This window comes from Eubalaena glacialis, chromosome X (genome assembly GCF_028564815.1).
Source record: "Eubalaena glacialis isolate mEubGla1 chromosome X, mEubGla1.1.hap2.+ XY, whole genome shotgun sequence".
NCBI classification, from domain to species: Eukaryota; Metazoa; Chordata; class Mammalia; order Artiodactyla; family Balaenidae; genus Eubalaena; species Eubalaena glacialis.
The window spans coordinates 137,691,981-137,717,854 of record NC_083736.1 but is presented as its reverse complement, the minus strand read 5'-3'; the positions used below and the strand labels follow the sequence as shown (position 1 = coordinate 137,717,854).

General features: G+C 43.2%; 1 protein-coding gene across 2 annotated transcripts in view; it reads left to right on the top strand.

Moving 5' to 3' along the window:
• Nucleotides 1–25,874, top strand: part of GAB3 (GRB2 associated binding protein 3) — a 58,768-nt gene that overhangs the window by 24,293 nt on the left and 8,601 nt on the right. For both annotated transcript variants that reach the window (XM_061178819.1, XM_061178818.1), the window contains exons 2-8: nucleotides 3,473–3,776; nucleotides 5,865–6,078; nucleotides 6,485–6,963; nucleotides 18,672–18,727; nucleotides 19,204–19,423; nucleotides 21,562–21,643; nucleotides 22,640–22,742. In XM_061178819.1, the coding sequence (XP_061034802.1) occupies nucleotides 3,473–3,776; nucleotides 5,865–6,078; nucleotides 6,485–6,963; nucleotides 18,672–18,727; nucleotides 19,204–19,423; nucleotides 21,562–21,643; nucleotides 22,640–22,742 (1,458 nt within the window). The remainder of the gene's footprint in view (nucleotides 1–3,472; nucleotides 3,777–5,864; nucleotides 6,079–6,484; nucleotides 6,964–18,671; nucleotides 18,728–19,203; nucleotides 19,424–21,561; nucleotides 21,644–22,639; nucleotides 22,743–25,874) is intronic.

Sequence of the window (25,874 nt, the reverse complement as noted above, 5' to 3'; positions counted from 1 at the left end):
CATGTACAGAAATCTCTTCTTTGCGTTTTTAAATGTCTTTATCACTCAAAAGAGCATCCCCTAGACACTATAATACAATGGAATATTACTCAGCCATAAAAAAGAGTGAAACAATGTCGTCTGCAGCAACAGGGATGGACCTAGAGATGATCATACTAAGTGAAGTCAGTCAGACAGAGAAAGACAAATATCACATGATATCACTTATATGTGGAATCTAAAAAAGCGATGCAAATGAACTTATTTACAAAACAGATACAGACTCACAGACATAGAAGAGAAACTTACAGTTACCAAAGGGGGTGGGGAAGGGATAAATTAGGAGTTTGGGATTAGCAGATATACACTATTATATATAAAATAACCAACAAGGACCTACCATATAGCACAGGGAACTATATTCAGTATGTATCTCATAATAACCTATAATGGAAAAGAATCTGGAAAAGAATATATGTATAACTGAATCGCTGTGCTGTACACCTGAAACTAACACAACACTGGAAATCAACTATACGTCAATAAAAAATAATCCCACAGAAAATTTCTGATACATCTTTTAAGACTCATTTGCTCCATAGATCACCTCTGTCCTTTCTTTTTCTTGTCATTTATCTGTTGAAGAACCTGGGCCTTTGATCACAGAATTTCCCACTGTCTGGCTTTGCGGGTGGAACTTTCACGTCTGCTCGTTCCTCTTCATAAGTTAGCAACTGTTGAGGCTGAACACCTCTACCTATGATTTCACTGTGGAGAGCAGAATGGTGAGATCCTAACTCTATCATTGGTTTTCCTTTGTTAAGCAGAATACATTTATGAAAAGATAATGAAGTGGTTCCATCACAGCCTCTGGGGATGACAAATTCTTTTTTCTTTTAATATCATGATGAACTCCCAGATTTAAACATATCTGATGGATTTCAAGCCACCGTAATTATTATATTTATTAAAGCTCGAATTGTTCCATCTTCGACCAGTGGGAGTATCTTCAGGTTGGCTCCTGAGTCCTTTTGATAACTTCCTTGTGGAACAGTGTTACTATGAAGAGCTTCACTTTGGTGCTGGCTGCTTGCTCTCAAGGGTCTTTGTCACATGTCTCTCACTTCCAGAAGCCCAGAAGCCTGGTTTCACCTACTTAGCAAAGAGCTCCAAGAACACGTTATTTCTGCTTTTCTATAATCACAACTCTTAGGCAGAGATTTAAAAACCTGAGGGAGGGCGTGCTGGCGAGTTTCGCATGCAGACTGTGCTAGATGCTGCTGCTTCCTTGGCCCTTCTTCAGTCTCAGCTTGGCTACCACGTCGTCCCGGAGGATGCCTCTTGTGTATGCCCGTAGCATTTTGGCTCTCCCTTATTATAGCACTGATCTCGCTGACTGCAGTTGTCTGTTTATCCATATGCCCACTTCCCCTGCTGCCCACGAGACTGAGTGGCAGGGCCCGTGGCTTGTTGACCAGTGGCCAGCATATTAGGGTGTCAACAGATAATTGCTGAATGAATGTCTGTGTCATTCTTCTCCTACCAGAGCGCTCGTTACCCGGGGTTGAAATCTACCCATTTCATATTTCCACCCCTCCCGGCATCCCAGCTACATGGTGAGCTCTTTCAGGGACCAGTTCTAACCCCCTTCCCCATCTCCACCATCTGGCAGGATGCATTGTGGACCCCTCCCCCACTGCCCACCAACACTGTTATTAAAGGATAAGAAATGTGTTTCTATAAAACTAAGAGCAGTTAACTTGAAACTTGTTTCAGCATCCAATTTGACTTCCTCTTTTAGAATCATTTTTGGGAAGTACAACGAAGTTCCTCTTCACATTTCCCTACCAAAGTGGCCTTTGGAAAGTTTGGGGTACCCCGGGCACCCCAGGGCATTCTCTCATCCCGACGGTGATGCTGGAGCTCCCTCCACCCCATCCAGTACCATGTTTTGTGACAGGAATTTATTGAATGATTAATGCTTCTCTCCCTCTTCCATCACTCAGGAACCTACAAACATGCTGTTATTTCTCTTGTCTTAAAAACAAAGACTTAATTACACTGCTTTGTCCCTCTTTCAAGTGGCCAGATCTCTCCTTAGAGCTTTACACCATCATTGAAGGCACGGTTTCCTCCTCCCTGTCCCAACCCCATGTGGGGTGACCGCCACCCTTCTGATGCTGCCTCTTGCCATGGCCTCAAAGCAGCTTTCAATTCTGAGCCCTGATTGCAGGTCGCGTGTGAGAGCCGCCTCTCCCTCTTCATGGCCTCATCAGATTCTCTGCTGCCTCAGATCTCCCAGCCCCTGGGCAGGGAGGGAGCTGAGAACACCGCACACGGTGCCCATTCCCTTTTCTCCCGGCCTCTGGGTGAAAGCCGGTGGGCATATAAACATGTCAGGCACACCTGAAGCTGCAGAGCATCATTCTCTTTTCTTTTTTGGTCATGGTAAGCTTTGCCAGATCATCTGACCTCAAGGCTTGGCTCTTTCCCAGATTCCTATTGTCATGGTGCTTCTCAGCAGGGAATAGAGCATCGCTTTAGGCCAGACAATGCCTGCCCCATGCCCCGGCCCCCAGCCTTTGTGACGGGCTGACCTAGGGGGTGGATGCAGAAGTGTCTTCCATCTTTAAAAAAATCCCTGGACCCCAGAGCTCTCCCGCTTTACAATCAGACATCTCTAAAGAATTGCCCACAGTCCCCTCTCTCTATTTTTTTACTTCATATTTAGTGATCCTTCCACCCTCACTTGAGTTCAAATCTATTCCTACAGCTTCTTAGCTGTGTGACCTTGGGCTCATGAATTTCTCTGAACCTCAATGTTTTCATACATAAAATGGACATAAAAATAGTTACCTGTCCCATAGGATAGTTTTGGAGATGAAATAGGTTATGGTAAAGCCCTTAGAAAACAGTCGCTCACAAAGGAAACAGAACCAGCACGTTACTTAATTCTCTGAGAATTCTACTTGTATTTTAATCTTCATTGGGGATTTTAAAGAAAGACAATCACATCAACTTCAGCTAATGATAATCCTCTTTCCTCTCCAGTGTACACTATTTTTCTTTACTTGTTGAGCAATTCTCTACAACTTAAATGACCACGTTAGATGGCACTGATTTGACTGTATGATACTGGCTTTTGGCTTGAGGTAGACAGTGATAAGAAAGCTTCCTTCTTGTTCTTCATTATTAAGTTGTTTTTTTTTTTTAAAAAAGCATGGGCACACATAAATTTATACTGCATGCCTTTGCTGCATCACTTGTGATGACTGCATAGTTCTCATCGACCTGGGGGTGTGAGTCCCATCACTACACTCCCCAGCGATGACCGATCATTGAAATCACTGACGAAAGCCGACTTGAAGAGGCTGCGCGCGTCCTTTCATCCAACGCCGCCGCCGGCTGGGCCTCGCGCCTCACTGTTACGGCGGGCGGTGTCCTCGTCCGTCCGGCGGAGTCTGAGAAGCCGTGTCCGCTTGCCTCCCCGCAGGCCTGGCGCAGGCGCTGGTTCGTGCTGCGGCGGGGCCGCCTGAGCGGCGACCGCGACGTCCTGGAGTACTACCGCAGCCAGCGCGCCCGCAAGCCCATCCGCGCCATCGACCTCAGCGAGTGCGCCGTCTGGAAGCACGCGGGCCCGGGCTTCGTTCGTAAGGAATTCCAGAACCATTTCGTGTTCGTTGTCAAGACTGCATCTCGCACGTTCTATCTGGTGGCCAAGACGGAGGAAGAAATGCAGGTGTGGGTGCACAGCATCAGTCAGGTCTGCAACCTCGGCCACCTGGATGACAGCGCAGGTAAGAGCGGACAGGGGGCTCCTGAGGCTAAGGGGGGCGGGGGCCGCTGCGCTTGCGCTTGCGCCGAGGAGCTCCGGAAAGGACCCGGCGGCCGAGCCGCGAGCCACGCGCGCTGCCCGCGGAGCGTGACGGGCCACTTCGGTGGCTTCAAAGCCGCAGCTTGGCTTTGCTCTCGTGAGCTACAGGGAGCGCATGCAGTGAAAGCAAAACGTGGGTGGGGGACGTCCTGTACGGCTCTGATTTTCCCCATGCTGCTGCTGCCGGTTTTTCTAGAAATATCAAATATCGCTGTCTTTTAAAAATTCTAGGAACTCCAGCTTTTCTGTTGCCTACTGGGTTGTTCAGTACTAGAAGGTAGAAAGACAGAACTAAGCTACTTGTCGTAGGCAGGTAACGTTTCCTCTTATCTCCAAGTGGCTCAAGGTCTCTGCAACGGAAATGAGCTCTAAGTTTGCTGTGAGCCATTTCTGGGCAGTGGAAGCAAATGACCCATGAGGCTCTTTTTCTCTCACTCTTGCTCTCTCTCTTTTACACACACACACACACACACACACACACACACACACACACACACACTGCCCTTTCTATATAATATACTGGGTATAAAGCACTTGGGGTTACAGTGAACTCCCCTTCATGGATTTTGTTCTTGAGGCCCTGGCACCATGCCCTGATCTTCAAACTATGAGACTTCGAATCTGCTTTCTTTTAGTCTCTTAGTCTAGCCGGCAGAACCTTACCCCTAAATCCCATGGCCTACAGTTGCTTCAGCATTTGCCTCGTTACTGTATGCTTATCATCTTCCACTGAAATACCCACATTCTAACGCTAGGTGGCGCAGAAGAGTCAGAGTTGCATCTCTCTTTAGACAGACGTGAGGGTGTGTGTGCTTCCTGCCAGCAAAGTCCTTTTCTTTTCATGACCCAGGGAAGCTTACTAAGTGAAGCTACTCAGTCACACCGCTGCTCACACTTCACCCCAGTCCGTACATTCAGCCCACACTAGATACATATTTTCGTGTCATGTTATGTGTCTCCTCTGTTTGTTTCCTCATCTGGGAGTTATGCTAAAATATAGATACATAACATGTGTCCCAATATCCTAAGGGGAACAGAAACAAGTAAGGCACCAGGCAGAAAACAGAAAGCTCTGGCCTGAAGTTGGAGGAAGCCAGAACCCTCCATGACCTCTTTTGTTCCCTGTAGCCCCCCTCAGTTTTGACGAGGATGTAGGGGCTAAGTCCTCTTCATCTGAGAACCAAGCCTGTATTATAGCTCGTCTCATCCCCAGACCCGATTCTGTGGCATATGTACTACGAGCATAGGCACTTTACAGATAAGGAAGCTTGGAGCAAGCAGGTGACTTGCCCAAGGTCAGGACGGCTAGGTACTAGAGCCTGGACTTGAACCCAGGCAGTTCTGGGCCACTCTGACTCAGGAATCCTGAATTCCTGCCAACTTGGTTCAAAAGGGAAATAGAAGCAGGCCTTTCATTGGGAGTTTATGAATGTGGACTTTACCAGCCATCACAACACTTTGTTTCTTTCATTCCTTTTCGTTAGACATCACTAACAGTCAATCATTAACGCTGTGAGGGCAGAGTTAGAACGGTTCCAGGCACATAGTAGGTGCAAGAGTAGGTATGTATATAGACATAATAGACATATATCTACATATGCATGTCTGCATATGTGCACAAATGCTTATGTAAGTCTATGTAGATATATTTGTTACGCATAAATATGTGTGTGTATATATATATATAAAATGTAAGTATATTTGTTGAGTGAATAAACAGTGATGCAGAGCTGTGGCCGAGGGCCATGAAGAGGCTGTGTGTAGACTATCTAACTGCAGATTTTTAGGCCAAGAATCCTTGGGTTTTTTGCTCTTAATTGATTCAGCACTTCACTCTTGGAACATTGGCCTTCTTCCCCAGACATTGTTTATAGCTTGGGGAAACGGTCTCCTCCATCAGTACAAACACCAGCTGTGATTTGCATCTTCTCTTTGGCCTCTTAGATGCCATTTGAGAAACTGTGTTCTAGCCATTCTTAAACGTTCAGCTGGGAAATGATCTCTCCTGCAGATTCTGTGGAGAGCGGCTCTCGCGCGCCTTTCTGCGTGCAGCCCTCCGCCGCCAGCTCCCTTCACACCGCCCCTGCTGTCAGCTCCCTGCCAAGAGATGACCCGAGCACTAGTACGGTAGCCACTGAGAAAACCGGAAGTGAGTCAGGGTTTCTCTTCCTTCCTGATTATCTGATTCTGTCCAACTGCGAGACGGGAAGACTGCACCACGCCAGGTATGCCTCCGGCCGTCGAGCTGTAGCATCTTCTAGTGGGTGTATGTGCACTCCCCTCTCTTCCTGCTGCCGCCAGGGCAGGGACAGATCCCTATCAACCACTACCGAGGCCGAAGCTTGTGGCACACCAAGTAGAATGACTCATGCATTTCAGCACTGTGGCTTTCCTTTCTAACCTTGCATTTTCATACGTATCTTACACTTAGAGGATGAAAAAAATCAACGAGCTATTTTTTCCCCTGCATCAAGGGGTTGGTGTCACCGAGGGTTGTAGAGGCGACATTAGAGGCATGGGTGGGTGGGTGGCTTTCTCCTTCAGACTTCTGCCAAGGGTGTAGCAGTACCAACTACCGCTGCCGGGGACTTGCTGCCTCTCAGTCAAATGTATGTGCTTTTCTTCCCTCAGTCTCCCCACCAGATGTGACAGCTGGTCAAACTCGGAGCGCTCACTGGAACAGGTGTCCTTCGACGACGTTTTTGTGGACGGCCTGCAGCCACTGCCCTCCGGGAACCTGGCCTGCCCCTCACGCCCTGGGAACAGTTCTCAAGAGGCCCCTTCCACGAGGCCCCAGGCTGCCCTGATCTGGACGAGAGATGTCAATGGCCCGTCCAGGGACCACTTTTCTTTACCAGTGCTGGAAACTTCCTTAAATTCCACCGTCCAGGGAGATCAAAACCAAGCTTCCTTGCCCTATGGGGTAAAAGAACTAGATGTTATGTCCAACACGCCACCTCCCCGCCCCCCTAAGCCGAGCCATCTCTCTGAACGGCGCCACGAGGAGCAGCTCCCGTGTGGTGGGCCCAGTGGCATCAAGAAGCCAGAAGGCGCTGTGGTACCGAGAAGAATCTCTCTCTCCGGTTTAGATAACATGAGAACCTGGAAAGGTAAGTGTCAGATGCTAAACTTCGGTACCGAGATGAGCCTGGCTCCTCTTTCCTCCTTGTGTCCACATGAGGACGTGGGTCCCTGTAGACGCTGAAAGAAGTCAGATCCCTGGTCTCCTAGTCATGCCCTTGCCCACACGATGGGCTCCCCACCTGAGACCACGCTCCTGGTGTTTGTTTGGAGCCACTCCGGGATCCACTTGGTACGGAGGGTGGTGTCTTTTGCCTCAGCTGGGCCCAGTTCCATCCGTTCCCTTTCACATGCAGACTGAGTGCTGAGGTGGGAGACCATACCTCTTGTCTCCAGTTTTCAGCAATCCAATCAGCCTCATCTATCATCCCACCTGACATGTTCTTTCCAAATTCTACCTGGCTGAAGTGATGTGGCTTTTTGCCAAGCTATCACCATCAAGATAATGCTAACCCAGCCCTGTCAGCTTGGTCCCTGTTTGGCCTTTTTCTGGAAATCAGTTGATTCTCACAGGGTCGCCTTGCATGCACACTCTCTCTCTCCCTCTCTCCCTCCCTCCCTCCCTCTCTCTCTCCCCTCTCCTCTCCTCTATCTCCATCCAAACGTTGGACTCTTTTACACAAAGGTAAACAAAGGCTAAAACTCATGGAAATAGAAGTTTTGACCATGAAACCAAGACTAAAACAACAGTGCTGGATAGAAGCCAAATGGCTCTGATAAGGCAGAGGGGACGCGTCCCATGGATCGTTCTGCCTTCCCCATGGAGCTCCCCCAGGAACCGATGTCTGTACGCGGCGGCAGAGTGGGGTCAGGTTCGTTACCATCCCCGTGGAGCTCCAGTGACCTGGCAGCCTTGACTGTCCCCGCGGCTCTCCAGCCCCCCTCTGCCATCGGTGAAGTGCCCGTGGCGGGGAGTCTGCGTCTCAGCTCTGCTGTCTCCCGTCGGGCCCCCGGCTCCAGCCTCCACCACTGCCACTCTCTTTTTTTGGGGGGAGGGGCTACTAAATTATTTTATTGGAAGGAATAGTAGAAATGAAAGAACTTAAGTGGGTGTTTTGGTACAACTTATAGAAAAGGTAAAGGTAACCACGACATTCATGCCCCGCCTTGGCGACCAGGGAAGTCACCCCCCGAGGCTGGCTCATTGTCACCGTGTTCCAAGGTGTGCTTGTCAAAGAGAGACAAGCTGGTGTCGTGGTCACCCAATTCGTTGATGGATCTCACCTCTTATTCAGGTGATGAGTCTCAGTGAAATGACACAAGCAGGGGTCGTGTTGTCAGTCGTCACTTTTTTCCAAGTGCAACACATTCTGTTGCATTCAGCTGCTTGCTCTCCGAGTTGTCATGGTTTAATTTCTTGATTTCATGACGATTTTGGGATTCAGCCACCTTGTTGGTTCTGCCCAAACAGTGTCGAACAGGAAGAATTTCTGGAAACAATTAAACAATACAGAAATATATACTATCTCTTCTTTTTAAAGCATAAATGAAATCTGAATATATTTACTGTAATACAACTCATTATCCTGAGATCACACCACCACCATTCTTGCCTGCCTCTAATCTGTTTTCCACACGCAGTCCAGTGGTCTCTTAAAAAATGTAAATCAGATAGTCAGTTCCTTGCTAAAAACCAATCTAACGACTTCTCTTTGCACTTGGAATAAAATCTAAATTTCTTAGCATAGCGTGCAAGGCCCACTGGGATCTATCGTGCCTACATCCCTTATCCTTCTTTTATTTTTCTTCCGGTTTTATTGAGATGTAATTGACGTACAGCACTGTATGAGTTTAAGGAATACAGAATGATTTGACTTGTATACATCGTGAGCATCTGTCATCTCATGTAGATACAACATTAAACAAATAGAAAAAAATTTTCCTTCTGATGAGAACTCTTAGGCGTTACTCTTGTTAACAGCTTTCATATATGACATGCAGCACTGTTATTTATATTTATCTTGTCCTGCATTCCATCCCTAGTACGTACTTACCTTAGAATTGGAGGTTTGTACTTTTTGACCACCTTCAGACCTTCATCCAGTTCCCCCTCCCCCAATGCCATACTCTCAACTAGGAGTGAAAGCGCAGAGTCCGAACCACTGAACCACCAGGGAATTCCCCTTCTTATTTTTATGGTTTTTAGTGAAGTCTTGCATATCTCATTAATGTATTCCCATGCATTTGTTATTTTTTACATGATTGCCAATGGTATTTTACTTTAAATAATTTCTTTGCCGTTGCATACAAATAAATCAGCTTTATATTTTGATTTTGTATCTACCTTTTCTAAACTATATATTTATTTGCATTTTCTTTGTATACAATCATATCACATGCAAATACTAATAACTTTGTTGTTTCTTTTATAACATATCTTTCATTTTCTTTTTCTTACGTCACTGCTTGGGCTAGGAAGGCTTCCAATGTTTCACCATTGTAATGTGGTTTGCAGCAGACTTTTATAGACACCATTCATTAGATTAAGGACATTCTCTGATATTCCTACTTTGCCAAATGTTATTTTTTAAAATCATGAAAGGGTATTGAATTTATTGACACATTTTATGATCATGTGATTTTTTTCTCCTTTATCCTGTTAACGTGAAGAACTTCACTGGCCAATTATTTTTTGCAGTATAGCTGGTTTACAATATTATATTAGTTTCAGGTGTATAGCATAGTGATTCAGTATTTTTAAAGATTATACTCCATTAAAAGTTATTACAAGGACTTCCCTGGCAGCCCAGTGGTTAGGACTCGGCGCTCTCACTGCCAGGGCCCGGGTTCAGTCCCTGGTTGGGGAACTGAGATCCTGCAATCTGCGCAGCATGGCCAAAAATAAAAAAGTTATTCCAAAGTAATGGCTATAATTCCCTGTGCTGTACAATATATCCTTGTTGCTTATCTATTTTATACATAGTAGTTTGTACCTCTTAATCCCCTACCTTATCTTGCCCCTCCCCCTTTCCCTCTCCCCACTGGTAAACAGTAGTTTGTTCTCTGTATCTGTGAGTCTGCTTCCGTTTTGCTATAATACATTTATTTATTTTTTAGATTCCACATACAAATGATATCATACAGTATTTGTCTTTCTCTGTCTGACTTACTTATTTCACTAAGCATAAGAGCCATCCACATTGCTGCAAATGATAGAATTTCATTCCTTTTTATGGCTGAGTAATATTCCATTGTATATATGTACCACATCTTCTTTATCCATTCCTCTGTTGATGGACACTTAGGTTGCTTCCATGTCTTGGCTATTTTAAATACTGCTGCTATGAACAATGGGGTGCATGTGTCTTTTTGAATTAGAGTTTTCATTTTTTCCTGATATTTGCCCAGCAGTGGGATTGCTGGATCGTATGGTAGCTCTAGTTTTAGTTTTCTGAGGAACCTTCATGCTATTTTTCCATAGTGACTACACCAATTTACATTTCCACCAACAGTGTACAAGGGTTCTCTTTCATCCACATCCTCACCAGCCTTTGTTATTTGTTGCCTTTTTGATGATAGCCATTCTGACAGGTATGAGGTGATACCTCATTGTGGTTTTGATTTGCATTTCTCTAATAATTAGAAATTTGGAGCACCTTTTCATGTGCCTGTTGGCTATCTGTATGTTTTCTTTGGAAAAATGTCTATTCACTTCTTCTGCCCATTTTTAAATCAGGTGGTTTGTTTTTTTGACATTGAGTTTTATGAGCTGTTTATATATTTTGAATATTAAACCCTTGTTGGTCATGTGCAAATATTTTCTCTCATTCTGCAGGTTGCTTTTTGTTTTGTTGGTGGTTTCCTTTGCTGTGCAAAAGCTTTTTAAGTTTAATTAGGTCCTGTTTGTTTATTTTGCTTTTATTTCTTTTCCTTAGAAGTTAGATCCAAAAAATATTGCTATGATTTATGGCAAAGAGTGTTCTATGTTCTCTTCTAGGAGTTTTATGGTTTCAGATCTTGCAGTTAGGTCTTTAATCCATTTTGAGTTTATTTTTGTATATGGTGTGAGGAAATGTTCTAATCTCACTGTTTTACATGTAGCTGTCCAGCTTTCCCAGCACCACTTATTGAAGAGACTGTCTTTTCTCCACTGTATATTCTTGCCTCCTTTGTTGTAGATTAATTGACCATAGGTGTGTGGGTTTATTTCTGGGCTCTCTATTCTGTTGCATTGATCTATGTGTCTGTTTTTGTGGCAGTATCATTCTGTTTTGATTAATGTAGCTTTGTAGTATTGTGTTAAGTCTGGGAGGGTTATGCCTCCTGCTTTGTTCTTTTTCCTCAGGATTGCTTTGGCATTTCAGGGTCTTTCATAGTTTCATTCAGGGTAAAAATCCATATGAATTTTGGGATTATTTGTTCCAGTTCTGTGAAAAATATGGGTATTTTGATAAGGATTGCATTAAATCTGTAGATTGCTTTGGGTCGTATGGACACTTTAACAATATTAATTTTTCCAATCCAAGAGCGCAAGATATCTTTTCATTAGTTTGTATCATCCTCAGTTTCCCTCATCAGTGTTGTATAGTTTTCAGAGTATAGGTCTTTCACCTCCTTGGTTAAGTTTATTCTTAGTTATTTTATTCTTTTTGATGTGATTTTAAACAAGATCATTTTCTTGCTTTCTCTTTCTGATAGTTCATTATTAGTGTATAGAAATATGACAGATTTCTGTATATTAATCTTGTATGCTGCAACTTTGCTGAATTCGTTTATTAGTTCTAATAGTTTTTTGTGGAGACTTTAGGGTTTTCTATATAAAGTATCATGTCATCAGCAAATACTGTTTACCTCTTCCTTTCCAATTTGGTTGCTTTTTATTTCTATTTCTTGTCTGACTGCTGTTGCTAGGACTTCCAATACTATGTTAAATAGAAGTGGCAAGAGTGGGCATCCTTGTCTTGTTCCTGAATTTAGAGGAAAGGTTTTCAGCTTTTCACCGTTAAGTATAATGTTAGCTGTGGGTTTGTCATACATTCCCTTTATTGTGTTGAGATATGTTCCCTCTATACCCACCTTGAAGAGAGTTTTTATCATGAATGGCTGTTGAATTTTGTCAAATGATTTTTCTGCGTCTATTGAGATGATCATGTGATTTTTATCCTTCCTTTTGTTAACGTGGTGTATCACATTGATTGATTTGCAAAAATTGAACCATCCTTGTGTTTCTGGAATAAATCCAACTTGATCCTTTGATGGTATATGATCCTTTTTATATATTGTTGGATTTAGTTTGCTAATATTTTATTAAGGATTTTTGCATCTATATTTATCAAAGATATTGGCCTGTAATTTTCTTTTTTTGTAGTGTCTTTGTTTGGTTTTGGTATCAAGGTAATGGTGGCCTTGTAGAATGAATTTGGGAGTGTTCCGTCCTCTTCAATTATTTGGAATAGTTTGAGAAGGATAAGTATTAGTTCTTCTTTATATGTTTGTTAGAATTCCCCTGTGAAGCCATTTGGCCTTGGAGTTTTATTTTCTGGGAGTTGTTTTTTTTTTTTAATACAAATTCATTTTCACTACTAGTGATTGGTCTGTTCAAATTATGTGTTTCTTCTTGTTCAGTCTTGGCAGGTTGTATATTTCTAGAAGTTTTCCAATTCTTTGGCATGTAACTATTTGTACTATTCTTTTATGATTTTTTAAATCTCTGTGGTATCAGTTGTTATTTCTCTTGTTTCGTTTATTTTGTTAATTTGGGCCCTCTCTCTTTACTTCTTGGTGAGCCTGGCTAAAGGTTTATGAATTTTGTTTATCTTTTCAAAAAAGCAGCTCTTGGTTTCATTGAACTTTTATATTGTTTTTTGATCTCTATTTTATTTATTTCCTCTCTGATCTTTATTATTTCCTTCCTTCTGCTGACTTTGGCCTTTGTTTGTTCTTCTTTTTCTAATTCTTTTAGGTGTAAGGTTAGTTTGTTTGTTTGAGATTGTTCTTGTTTCTTGAGGAAGGCCTGTATTGCTGTAAACTTCCCTCTTAGAACTGCTTTTGCTGCATTCCATAGATTTTGGAGTGTTGTGTTTCCATTTTAACTTGTCTCAAGTTATTTTCTGATTTCCTCTTTGACTTCTTCATTGACCCATTGATTTTTATTAGCATATTGGTTAGTCTCCACACATTTGTGCTTTTCCTATTTTTCTTTCTATAATTGATTTCTAGTTTCATACCGTTGTTGGAAAAATACTTGATATAATTTCTATCCTCTTAAATTTGTTGAGACTTGTTCTGTGGCCTAGCATGTGATTTATCCTGGAGAACATTCCATGTGCACTTGAAAAAAATGTGTATTCTGCTGTTTTTGGATTCAATGTCCTGTAGATATCTATTAAGTCCAACCAGTCTATTGTGTCATTTAAGACCACTGTTGCCTTACTGAGTTTCTGTCTGGATGATCTGTCCATTGATGTCAGTGGGATGTAAAAGTCCCCTACTATTATTGTGTTACTGTCAATTTCTTCCTTTGTGTCTGTTAGTATTTGCTTTATATATTTAGGGGCTTCTGTATTGGGTGCATATTTGTTAATGAGTGTAATATCCTCTTTTTTTATCGATCCCTTTATCATTATATAGTGTCCTTCTTTGTCTTTTGTTATAGCTTTTGTTTTAAAGTCTGTCTTGTCTGATAGAAGTATTGCTACTCCCACTTTTTTTGTTATTTCTGTTTGCATGAAATATTTTTTTCCATCCCTTCACATTCAGTCTTTGTGTGTCTTTAGCCCTGAAGTGAGTCTCTTGTAGGTAGCATATTGAAGAATCTTGTTTTTAATCTGATCAGCCAGCCTGTGTCTTTTGATCGGAGCATTTAGCCCATTGACATTTAAAGTAATTTTTTTTTTAAGAGCTATTCTTTTTTTTTAATTAATTTTTTTTTTTGATTGTGTTGGGTCTTCGTTTCTGTGCGAGGGCTTTCTCTAGTTGTGGCAAGCGGGGGCCACTCTTCATCGCGGTGCGCAGGCCTCTCACTATCGCGGCCTCTCTTGTTGCGGAGCACAGGCTCCAGACGCGCAGGCTCAGTAGTTGTGGCTCACGGGCCTAGTTGCTCCGCGGCATGTGGGATCTTCCCGGACCAGGGCTCGAACCCGTGTCCCCTGCATTAGCAGGCAGATTCTCAACCACTGCACCACCAGGGAAGCCCCTAAAGTAATTATTGATAGATATGTATTTATTTCCATTTTATTACTTGTTTTCCGGTTGTTTTTGTAGGTCTTCTCTGTTCATTTCTTCTTCTTTTTGTGTCTTCCCTTGTGGTTTGATGATTTTCTTTAGTGTTATGTTTGTGTTCCTTCCTTTTTAGTCTTTGTGTATCTATTGTAGGTTTTTCGTTTGTGGTTATCACTGGGTTCATATATGTTGACCTATAACTGTATCTACTTGTTTTAAACTGACAGTCATTTAAGTTCAAACAAATTCTAAAAGATCTACATTTTTTACTCCCTTCCCCCACATTTTGCGTTTTTGATGTCATATTTTACATCTTCATATCTATCCCTTAACTCTTTATTGTAGTTATAGTTGATTTTATAATTTTTTGTATTGTAATCTTTGTACTGGCTTATTTAAGTGGTTGATCCTCAGTCATTACTATATATTTGCTTTTCCTAGTGGGATTTTCCTTTTCCTATAGATTTTTCCTTCTTTTCTGCTTAGAGAAGACCTTTTAACATTTCTTTTAGGATAGGTTTAGTATTGATGAACTCTTTTTGTTTTTGCTTGTCTGAGAAGCTCTTTATCTCTCCTTTGATTCTAAACGATGATCTTGCTGGGTAGATTATCCTAGGTTGCAGGTTTTTCCCTTTTAGGACTTTGAATCTATCACTCCACTCTCTTCTGGCCTGCAAAGTTTCTGCAGAGAAATCAGCTGATAGCCTTATGGGGATTTCCTTGTAAATGACTCTATTTTTCTCTTGCTGCTTTTAGAATTCTCTATCTTTAACTTTTGCCATTTTAATTATGATATGTCTTGGTGTGAGTCTGTTTGGGTTCATTTTGTTTGGGACCCTCTGTGCTTCCTGTACCTGGATATCTGTTTCCTTCTTTAGGTTTGGGAAGTTTTCAGCCATATGTTCTGCAAATACATTTTCAATGCTTTTCTCTCTCTTTTCTCCTGGAACCCCAATGAAATGAATTGTTGGTATGCTTTTGATAGTACCTAGAAGAATGGAGTTTTTTATATGCTTTGATGCAAATCAAATTAGACCCCTTTGGCAAAGAAGCTTCTGGTCTTCACGACTTGCCTTGCCCTGGTAGAACTACTTCTGAGTGAGCTGGTGAGGGGTATGGGAGCACCCCAAGCTAAAATGCCACGGATTCTCAGGGTTCTTACCGGATGTCCAGTAGTTGTTTTTTTTTTTTTCAATAAATCCTTCCCAATATAATATACAACAATTTTGTTGTATGCTTTTGGTAAATTTTCAGAGTCCCCAAATAGTTGTGCTTGACTTTTAAAAAATAATTTTGTACACTTGTATCATTGTTTTTTGGGGAATGGCTTTTCTGAGCTCCTCATTCAGCCATTCCAGTAATACCACCTTCCTCTGTTTGCTAATATTTTTGCGGGGTGAAGTAGAAAAGAATAGCTTTATTGCTTTGCCAGACAAAGGGGGCCACAGCAGGCGAATGCCCTTAAAACTGTGTGTCCCAACTTGGAGAGGGTAGTGAAAAGTTTTACAGTAATGGTTCAAAGAGGGCGTGACGTTTGCTAATATTTTATTTAGGATTTTTGCATTGTTCATCATAAGTGATATTAGTCTGTACTTTTCTGATATATTTTATGTTTATCAGGTTTAGCTACCAAAGTTATACTTGCCTCATAAAAAGAATTAGAAATATTCCTTGATTTTCTAAACTCTTGAACAAATTTGTGAAGCATTGGGACTGTCTGGTCTTTGAAGTTTTGGTAAAATTGTGTGTTGAAACCATCTGATCTTCGTAACTTTGTCTATTTTATTCTTTGGAAATTTTTTGTGTCAATTTTGCTGTAGTGTATTTTTTGGAGAATTATCCATTTCATCTAGATTTTAAAATTTATTTGTGTAAAGGCATGCAGAATTGTCTCTTTTTTAAAAAAAATTTCCTCTGTTTCAATGATAATTTTTTCCTTGTCAATTCTTATTTTGCATATTTGTGCCCCCCTCTTTTATTGATTAGATTGGCTAGTGGGTTGCCTTTAGGTTAAATATTTTCCCCAGGAAACCAAGATTTTGGTTTTTAAAAATTAATTCCACTATTTCTCTGTACTCTATTATTTTTTGCTTTTATCTTTATGATTTCTTTTCATTTTCTCTATTGTTCTTTTTTAGCTTTGAACTGGTTATTTAATTCATCTGTTTCATTCTGTCATTTTTATCGATATAGTGTTTTAATAGATTTTACATTCTGGGTAGAATTGACCATTCATTTATTCCAGGTACTTGATGGGCCCTTTCAACATTAGACTCGAGTGTTACTTTATTTGTGGACCTTTTCTTGGATTATGATTTCAGTATTTTGTAAAATTAATTTTTATTGGAGAATAGTTCTTTATAATGTTGTGTTAGTTTCTACTGTACAGCAAAATGAATCAGCCGTATACATATACATATGCCCCCTCCCTTTTGGACTCCCTTCCCATTCACGTCACCACCACAGTGCATTGAGTAGGTTACCCTGTGCTATACAGTAGGTTCTCATTAGTTATCTATTTTACACATAACATCAATAGTGTATATATGTCAATCCCAATCTCCCAATTCATCCCACACCCCCCTTCCCCCTTGGTGTCTATACGTTTCTTCTCTACATGTGTGTCTGTATTTCTGCTTTGCAAATAGGATCATCTATACCATTTTTCTAGGTTCCACATATATGGGTTAATATGTGATATTTGTTTTTCTCTTTCTGACTTACTTCACTCTCTGTATGACACTGTCTAGGTCCATCCATGTCTCTACAAATGACCCAATTTCATTCCTTTTTATGGCTAATATTCCATTGTATATATGTACCACATCTTCTTTATCCATTCCTCTGTTGATGGACATTTAGGTTGCTTCCATGTCCTGGCTATTGTAAATAGTGCTGCAATGAACATTGGGGTGCATGTATCTTTTTGAATTATGGTTTTCTCTGGGTATATGCCCAGTAGTGGGATTGCTGGGTCATATGGTAGTTCTATTTTTAGTTTTTTAAGGAACCTCCATACTGATCTCCATAGTGGCTGTATCAATTTACATTCCCACCAACTGTGCATAAGGGTTCCCTTTTCTCCACACCCTCTCCAGCATTTGTTATTTGTAGACTTTTTAATGATGGCCATTCTGACTGGTGTGAGGTGATACCTCATTGTAGTTTTGATTTGCATTTCTCTAATAATTAGTGATGTTGAGCATCTTTTCATGTTTGTTGGCCATCTGTATGTCTTCTTTGGAGAAATGTGTATATAGATCTTCCACCCATTTTTTGATTGGGGTTTTTTTTTTTGATATTGAGCTGCATGAGCTGCTGGTATATTTTGGAGATTAATCCTTTGTCAGTTGCTTTGTTTGCAAATATTTTCTCCCATTCTGAGGGTTGGCTTTTCGTCTTGTTTATGGTTTCCTTTGCTGTGCAAAAGCTTTTAAGTTTCATTAGGTCCCATTTGTTTGTTTTTATTTTAATTACTCTAGGAGGTGGGTCAAAAAATATCTTGCTGCAATTTATGTCAGAGAGTGTTCTGCCTATGTTTTCCTCTAAGGGTTTTATAGTGTCTGGTCTTAATTCCATCAATCTCCATCACATCTTTCTGAGCTGGGAGTTATTCTCTTGCTTTAAGATGATGTTGACTCCTCAGTTTATTTCTCAGAGGCAGCCTGGCTTTTCACATGTCCAAGTTCTAGGAAGACACTTTGCTCCGGTCCCCACGTGCTGAGGGCCCTTTTTGGTGGTGTTCCCCGCCACCAGCCACCATCTCCTCCCGTGGGCTCTCGCAGTCCGGGGCCCCTGACTTTCCTCCTTCTCCGTTTGCTCCCTCTCAACATGAGCCAGTGCTCATCTTCCTACTCTTTGAATATTGAGAGTCTCTAGGATTTTATATTTAAACTTTTCTCAACATTTACAACCTAGATCATCTCCTCTACTCTTAGGTTTTGACTGCCATCTCTAAGCAGGTCTCATTTGAATCTAGGCCCCTATATCTTGCTACCTTCTGGACATCTCCTATTTCGGTTCAACAGTTATTCTAAATTTTTACGTCACACTGTTTATGTCACATCCGTCTCACAAATGTCTGATCCTGGATTCATCCAGCTCTCCTCTCTCTCCGGATCTGTACCTGAGGCGCTGGCTCTTGCTTCAGAAATTCATGGTCACCGATTCGCGCTGCTGCTCTGCCAAGGCTATCGCTCTTTTATTCACCCCGTGCTCCTGCTCATCACAAGGGCTATTTCACGCCTGCTCTCCTCTCCTCAAACCTCCAGCTCTGCCTCTACCATCTCTAAGTGCAGAAAATTCATGTAACAAATGCAACGAGCATTTGTTAATTACTTGCTCTGACTCTCCCCAGTTCACAGAGAGAACTGAAGCCATCATACAGCAACCTCTTCAAAATGTGGTCCGCTTTCCATCTGCGGGGGGAAGGCGTTCTGACTGCCCAGCTAGACTCAATAGCAAGTCTCTCTCCCTCTCTGGAGCTGCACACAGGGCCCTGAGGTGCATAGGTACTTGGAGCCTAGTTTCAACTGATGTTGTCCGCATTTTTCACCACCCTGCTTGTTTCTTGCAGGTGATGTAGAAGGCCAATCTTTAAGACACCGAGATAAGCGGCTAAGTTTAAATTTGGTAAGTTTGGTACTTGAGTTTCTTTAAGCCTCAATTTTTACCAAAAAAATAGCCTGACCTATTTATGTTCCCATGATGTCTTTTGAGACAGCACTGTGAATCTCTGAGGACCCTTCCAGTCTCCCATTAAGGCTAAAACTTGTCTGGGAGCTACTGGACTTCCTGTGCTGTGAGGACCCTGCCAGTTCTAATGGTCCAGACGCTTCCCCGAACTTGGGGTACCTGCTGAAGTCATCACATGATACTTAAAGCATTTACATAAATTCATTAACCTCTGTCTTCCAGCATGAGATCTAGGTGAGTCATCACCTACCTCACACGATAAGTCCAGAGGCAGAGCTTGAGTTAGAGGCTTGTCTGACTTTCCTAAGAAAGTTCAAAGTTATTCTTGGATAATCTGCAACTGAAATGCCACGTGCAGCCGAGGCTGCCCACTGGAAGCAGTTTCCATGGCTATTCTGTGCTTTGCCTTGCAGCCGTGCAGGTTCTTCCCGATGTCCCCTCCGGCTTCCGCCAGCACTGAGGACAGCTACGTGCCCATGGGCCCCCAGGCCGCCGCCTCTGCTCTCGGACCCCACTGCAGCCCTGACGACTACATCCCAATGAGGTCAGGAAGCATCTCCAGCCCATTGCCCGAGCTCCCGGCGGACCTGGAGCCTCCCCCCGTGAATAGAGATCTCAAGCCTCAGAGGAAACGTAAGTCACTTCCCCAGGCCTGCTGTGTGGGACTGGGGAGCAAGGTCTGGTGGCCTTGTGGAAAAGCTTCCCTCCTGACCATCTCTGGGAAGGGGACACTAGAGAAACCAGCCCAGAGGCCTGGGAAGCACAAGGGCAGGGAGAAACGGCTGGGATTGAGTGGGGAGGGCTGAGGAGCCCTGCTGCCCCAGATCGTCAGGATAAAAGGAACAGGGGGACTTGCAATCACTGTGGCCCGGCAAATGCAGCCTCCGAAGCCAGGTTCATTCCAGAGGACTCATCTTTGGCTGCTTCCCTAACAAAGTCCCAGAAATAAGTGAGGATGGGTGGGACTGGAACCCACCTGGCCTCTCTTTGTTTAGACAGCACTTAAATGTAGTCACAGTGTCCACCTTGTGTAAGGCAGCCAAGAATGGCCTTTGACACTGATCCCTGAATGTAGACCTGGTCGTATGCCACGTCGCTCAGTGCCCGGCAGAAGAGGTGTGTGGGGCGGGGGCACGTGGAGGTGAGCGGCAGGAACAGGCAGGGAGGAGGGTGAAGAGGGGACGAGCAAAAGCAGGTCAGAGTAACTTGCTAACTTCCTTTTTCGCTCGTCGTCACCTGCCCAGTAGGGCTGGGCGATTCCAAGGCAATACCTGGTACCGTGACCGCGACCCCTGACACTCCATTGGCTCCATCGCCACCTCTACCGCTTCAGGTGGCCACGCCCAGAGCTGGAACTAAGTCGTCTGCTTATGCCCGGTCCGCTCCAGCCTCCCCCTCTTCAATTCGAGTCAAATCACATTTCTGGGGGAGGCACAGATGAGGAAGCAAGCAGGGAGAAAGATATGTCCAAACCACCTGGAAGAAAAAGTAGAGTTATTCAATAGGTACTAAATAGGAGAACAGACCCTGTCTCGTGAGCTTTAGAGGAAATAGCCATTCAGGCTGGTCAGAAACCATTTCACAGGAACCTGTGACTTTGAGGTAGATACTGTTGTTTTGCTCAGTGACTTTCCTGTAGCAACGCTGTGCAACAGAACTTTCTGTAACGAAGAAAATGTGGCTGTTGAACAAGTGAAACGTGGCCAGTGCAACCGAGGAACTGAATTTTTAAATTTTATTTAATTTTAATGCATTTAAATTTCAACAGCCACATGTGGCTAGTGGCTACCACGTTGGATGTTAGAGCTCCAAAAGACCTAGTGATGGAGGCGCAGAGATTTTGGATGGACGTGTGGTTGGGGATTAATGGGGACGCGTGGGCTGGGGGGAGATGGTTCTTACGCGCGTGGCTCCGGGGATGGAGCCTGCGGCCCAAGCAGCAGAGGCGGGGTTGAAGCCAGGAGGCGCTGCTCGGTGAAGCCGAGACCAGGGTGCATCACAGCCGGGAGAGACCTTCTCCCTGGGGGCTACACGACACATATGTCCTTTCCAGCTCAGCACCTGGCGGGTCTGAGGCTCCTGGGAAACTGATTGAGCAGCACGAAAGTCACTGGCAATAGGGAGCGGAGTTAAATACTCTCCACCTGTGTGGCCTAGTGGAGGAAAGAGCTAGAAAACCAAGCTGGTCAAGGCAGCACTAGAGGAATACGCTCACGACCAACTCAGCCAAGGCTACTGCAATGAACAAGCCAGAAGACCCTGTGCTCCCGCAACACGGTCGGCCTAGAGCCGAATCAGATCATCACAGCTGAATGTGGCATCACGAAGTGGGCGAGTGCTGTGAAGGGTAAGCACAGGAACTCAGGACAGCCCATGAGCTGGGCCTTATCTCGCCTGGAGGTCAAAGAAGGCCTTCCTAAGCAGTACGTGTTGCGCTGAGACCCGAAGATGACTCTTAACTAGGCAGAGAGATGGGGAAGAAAGGTACGGTTTCAGTTTGGGACGCCTAGAACCACGCCTGACAGCGAGTTCTCAATAAGTGTGTAGTGACTGGATGTGAGCCCAGCTGCTCACGTGGCCGCTGGCTCGGTGGTCGTCCCCTCTACTCCCAGTGAGGCAGGGAAGGGTAGGACAGCGAAAAGCACGATCATCACCAGCACTGCTCATAAGTAAATGTGGATCCGATGGAATGGCATAGTTTTATAGTCTTCAGTTTCTGGCCTTGAACCCCTGAGAACTTACCATGTTGGTTGTCATGTGTTATCTTGTAGCACGGTCACCTCCCCTGGACCTGAAAAGCCTCTCCACCATCCGGGAACACACGTCTCTCACCAGAACCCGCACTGTGCCTTGGTGAGTCTTTGATTGCTCATAGGGGCCTCATCTGGTGCACTCCCAGCGTTACTCAGGCCTCGGTGGTTAAAGGTAGTCGAAGCCCACTCTATCTAGCTTAAGCCGAACGAGGGATGGGATTTATTATCCCGAGCCGGAAGTGTTTTGTAGGTCACAGAGGAAGGACCATAAGTGAATCTCCCAGGACAATGGGATCAGGAACGAGAGTGCTGCTGGGAACCTGTCTCTCATGTCTGCTTCTCTGTTGCACAATCCTCACGGCCTGAGATAGCTGTCCCTTAGATCCTTATTTACATGCTACAACCCTAGTACCAACAGAGAAAGGTTCTTTTTCAATCCCAATTCACATGGACTCAGTAGACAAACGCCAAAATGTATCTGCACTCTCTCATCTCACCTTGTAGCAATTTCAGTCCTTGTAGGAATTTCAGAGTCCTGAACCTGGCCTGGGAGTTTCTTAGTTCACCCTATATGCCGCAGGACACAATAGCTCTGTAAAGCAGAATTCTGCAGTGAACTACATTTCCAGACAGAACTGCAGAGCCTTGGCCTCTGCTTCTAACTTCGGAGTAGGATGAAAGTGGATTTGTAGTCTTGGTCTCATCCTATCAAAGGAATGACCACACTTCCTTACTTTTCCTGGTTGCTTTGAATGGAAACAAGAGCCTCAAAGGAGCGTTTTTGTTTTGTTTTGTTTTTCTCTAAATGATATGATGCCTTGGTCTCTTTCTAGAAAGCTCATGAGCTGTGTCACATGGAGGGCCTGGAAAAAAAATAGCCTTTGAGAATTGGGAACCCTTTGCCCCATAGCAGGACGGCAGCTGCGGGGTAGTCTCTCTCCTGGTTCAGGAATTGCTTTGGCCAGAAGGAAGTTGCGTGGGGAAGCGGGGGCGAGGGCTGAGGGCTGAAACCCCAGAGGGGCCATGTCAGTTCTTGGCTGGCTTTCAGAGCAGCTGTAAGACATTGCTTTGACCTCATCTATATTTCTGTTCTTAGCAATCGAACGAGCTTTCTCTCTCCAGAAAGAAATGGTATTAATTCTGCAAGATTTTTTGCCAATTCTGTTTCCAGAGAAGAGGAGCAAAGCTACATGCAAATGGTAATCCTATTTTTCACACTCTTCTTATTCTTCACCCCAATCTATATTCTTATCAGTTCACTGTAAAGGAAACATAGCGTTCAGAAAGTCCCGTAAAATCTTAAAACAATTACTTGACTGTAATACCAGCTTACAATGTTTTCCAGACTGGGAACAAGTTGTTATGAAGTCGGTTTTCTTTCCTGCAATATTCGGCTCCTTGTACCATTTTGAGGCCACAGTTTTAAGTATACCCAGGGCTGCAACGTGTAATGGGAAAATGGAAATGCTAGCAATTCTTTTCACCATGGCTGGGATATCGTGTTTGACCCCAGTAGGTTTGTAGCTCCCTGGATGCCCAGAGTCTAAGCTGTGAAAACTCACACATTGGATGTTCCCTTCCACCACACCACCGGGTAGCCCTGCCCTGACTGCCTCCGAACCTTTACCAAAGATGAATCACTTAGAGTCCTGTTGGGAGGGTGGCCCAGTGTCCCGGGTCATGGATGGGTCTAGTCTCTGGAGACTCCTGGTAGAGTCTTTCTGTGGCCCAGAGTGCACAGAGACCCGACATCTCGATCCTTTGATGAACGATTTATGGTTCAATCTCTCCTCCTGCCCTCTGTTGTCCCTTCCATTCTCTCTACTTTGGATTCTGTTGAGAATGGGTTACTGAAGAGAAAGAGGGTCTTTTAGCACCTCTGGCAATTATCAGGCCCTTTAGCCAGATCTTTAAAATGTAGGGAACTCTAGAGAGAATCTCTGTTTAAACTATGAAATTTTGAAAAAGAGATCTTAGAAGGACAGTGTTCAAGGCACTGAGACTATATACTTTTGAGAAGAGAACTCTGCCTTCCTATACGTGACAATAACAGGCATTTAAAATTCTCAAAACAGTCATCTCCAGTGAAGCAGCAATTAAATGCTTCATTTTGCCTTTCTATTTGACAGATGAGAAAGTGCTGTGAGTACCCATATGCAGGTGGAAAGTGACTCATATCCAGTCTGCTGTGGTATTCCCAATATTTTTCACACTTAGTAATGGCCCTTGGGAAACTTCTAGAAGAAAACACTTATAAAAGATACTGCCCAGCTGTGCTTTGTCTCCAGAGAACAGAGAAGGGAAGTGAATCTATAGCCTCATAGAAGCAAGTGCAGAGTCATTCCAGACACTAGCAGTTATTTCTGATCTTTGAGGTTGTGAGAAAAACCAGTGTTTCATTAACAACATAATTCAGGATTGGTTTCTTGCCTGTTTATAATCATTGATTAATGACTGTCTCTGTACATTACTAGGCAATATGACACAGTAGATTAAGAGCCCAGAAAACTGGCTGAAGGAAGGTAGCTCTGAGGGAACCACCACATAAATGAATTTAAAGCCTATCCCATCTCATTCAGTTGTGTGTTTTAAATTCAGTAATATGATATTTTCAAATGACTTTGATTTACATTATTTCAGTTGTTCCACAAAACAACCCATTTGGTAGACAGAACTAATATAATTCAGTTTCGATTTTGTACATAATCATATGCATAATTTTTTTCTCTTTGAGGACAAGTTCTTATCTGAATGTAAAAATTTAGGCTAGGGGCTGAAATACAAGTTTTGTTTTATTAAAGTCACCTATCCTTCTTTAGCTACTTTATTTTTTAATGAAATATAGTTGACGTTCAACATTTTGTTCGTCTCAGGTGTACTACATAATGATTGACATTTGCATACATGAATGAAATGATCACCATGATAAGTCTAGTAAACATTTGTCCCTCTATGACTTACTACAATATTATTGATCCTGTTCCTTACGCTGTAGAGTACATTCCCATGGGTTACTTATTATATAATGGAGGTGTGTACCTCCAAATCCCCTTCACTTATTCCACCCACTCTTCACCCCCTCCCTTATGGCAACCACCCATTTGTTCTCTGTATCTATGAGTCTGTTTTCATTTTTTGTTTTTGGCTTTTTTTTTTTTGGCTGCGTTGGGTCTTCATTGCTGTGCGCAGGCTTTCTCTAGTTGCAGTGAGTGGGGGCTACTCTTCGTTGTGGTGCGCGGGCTTCTCATTGCAGTAGCTTCTCTTGTTGTGGAGCACGGGCTCTAGGCGCATGGGCTTCAGTAGTTGTGGCTCACGGCCTCAGTAGTTGTGGCTCGCGGGCTCAGTAGTTTTGGCTCGTGGGCTCTAGAGCGCAGGCTCAGCAGTTGTGGCGTGTGGGCTTCGTTGCTCTGCAGCATGTGGGATCTTCCTGGACCAGGGCTCGAAACCGTGTCCCCTGCATTGGCAGGCGGATTCTTAGCCACTGTGCCACCAGGGAAGCCCCTGTTTTTTTGGTTTTGGTTTTTGTTTTGTTTAGATTCCACGTATAAGTAAGATTATGTAGCATTTGTCTTTCTCTGACTTATTTCACTTTTGCATAACAGCCTCTAGATCCACCCATGTTGTCATAATGGCAAGATTTTTTTTTTTTTTTGCTTGGTAACATTCCAGTGTGTGTGTGTGTGTATATATATATATATATATATACACACATGTACATACACACACACACATATATATACACATCCATATACCACATCTTTATCCATTTATCTATAGATGGGCACTGAGGTTGCTTCCATGTCTTGGCTATTGTAAATAGTGCTGCAGTGAACATGAGAATGCATGTATCTTTTTGAATTAGTGTTTTTGTATTTGGGGGGGGATAAATACCCAGAAGTGAAATTACTGAATCATATTTTTAATTTTTGAGGAACCTCCATACTGTTTTCCATAGCAGCTGCACCAATTTACATTCTCACCAACAGTGTAGGAGGGTTCCCTTTTCTCCACACCCTCACCAAATTTGTTACTTGTGTTCTTTTGATGATGGCCATTCTAACAGGTGTGAGGTGATGTCTCATTGTGGTATTGATTTGCATTTACCTGCTGATTAGTGATGTTGAGCATCTTTTCATCTATCTGTTGGACACCTGTATATCTTCTTTGGGAAAATGTCTATTCAGGTCCTCTGCCCATTTTTTAATCAGGTTGTTTGTTTTTTTGCTGTTGAGTTGTATTTCTTATTTGTATATTTTGGATATGAACCTCTTGTCAGATGTATCATTTGAAAATATCTTCTCCCATTCAGTAGGCTGCCCTTTTGTTTTATT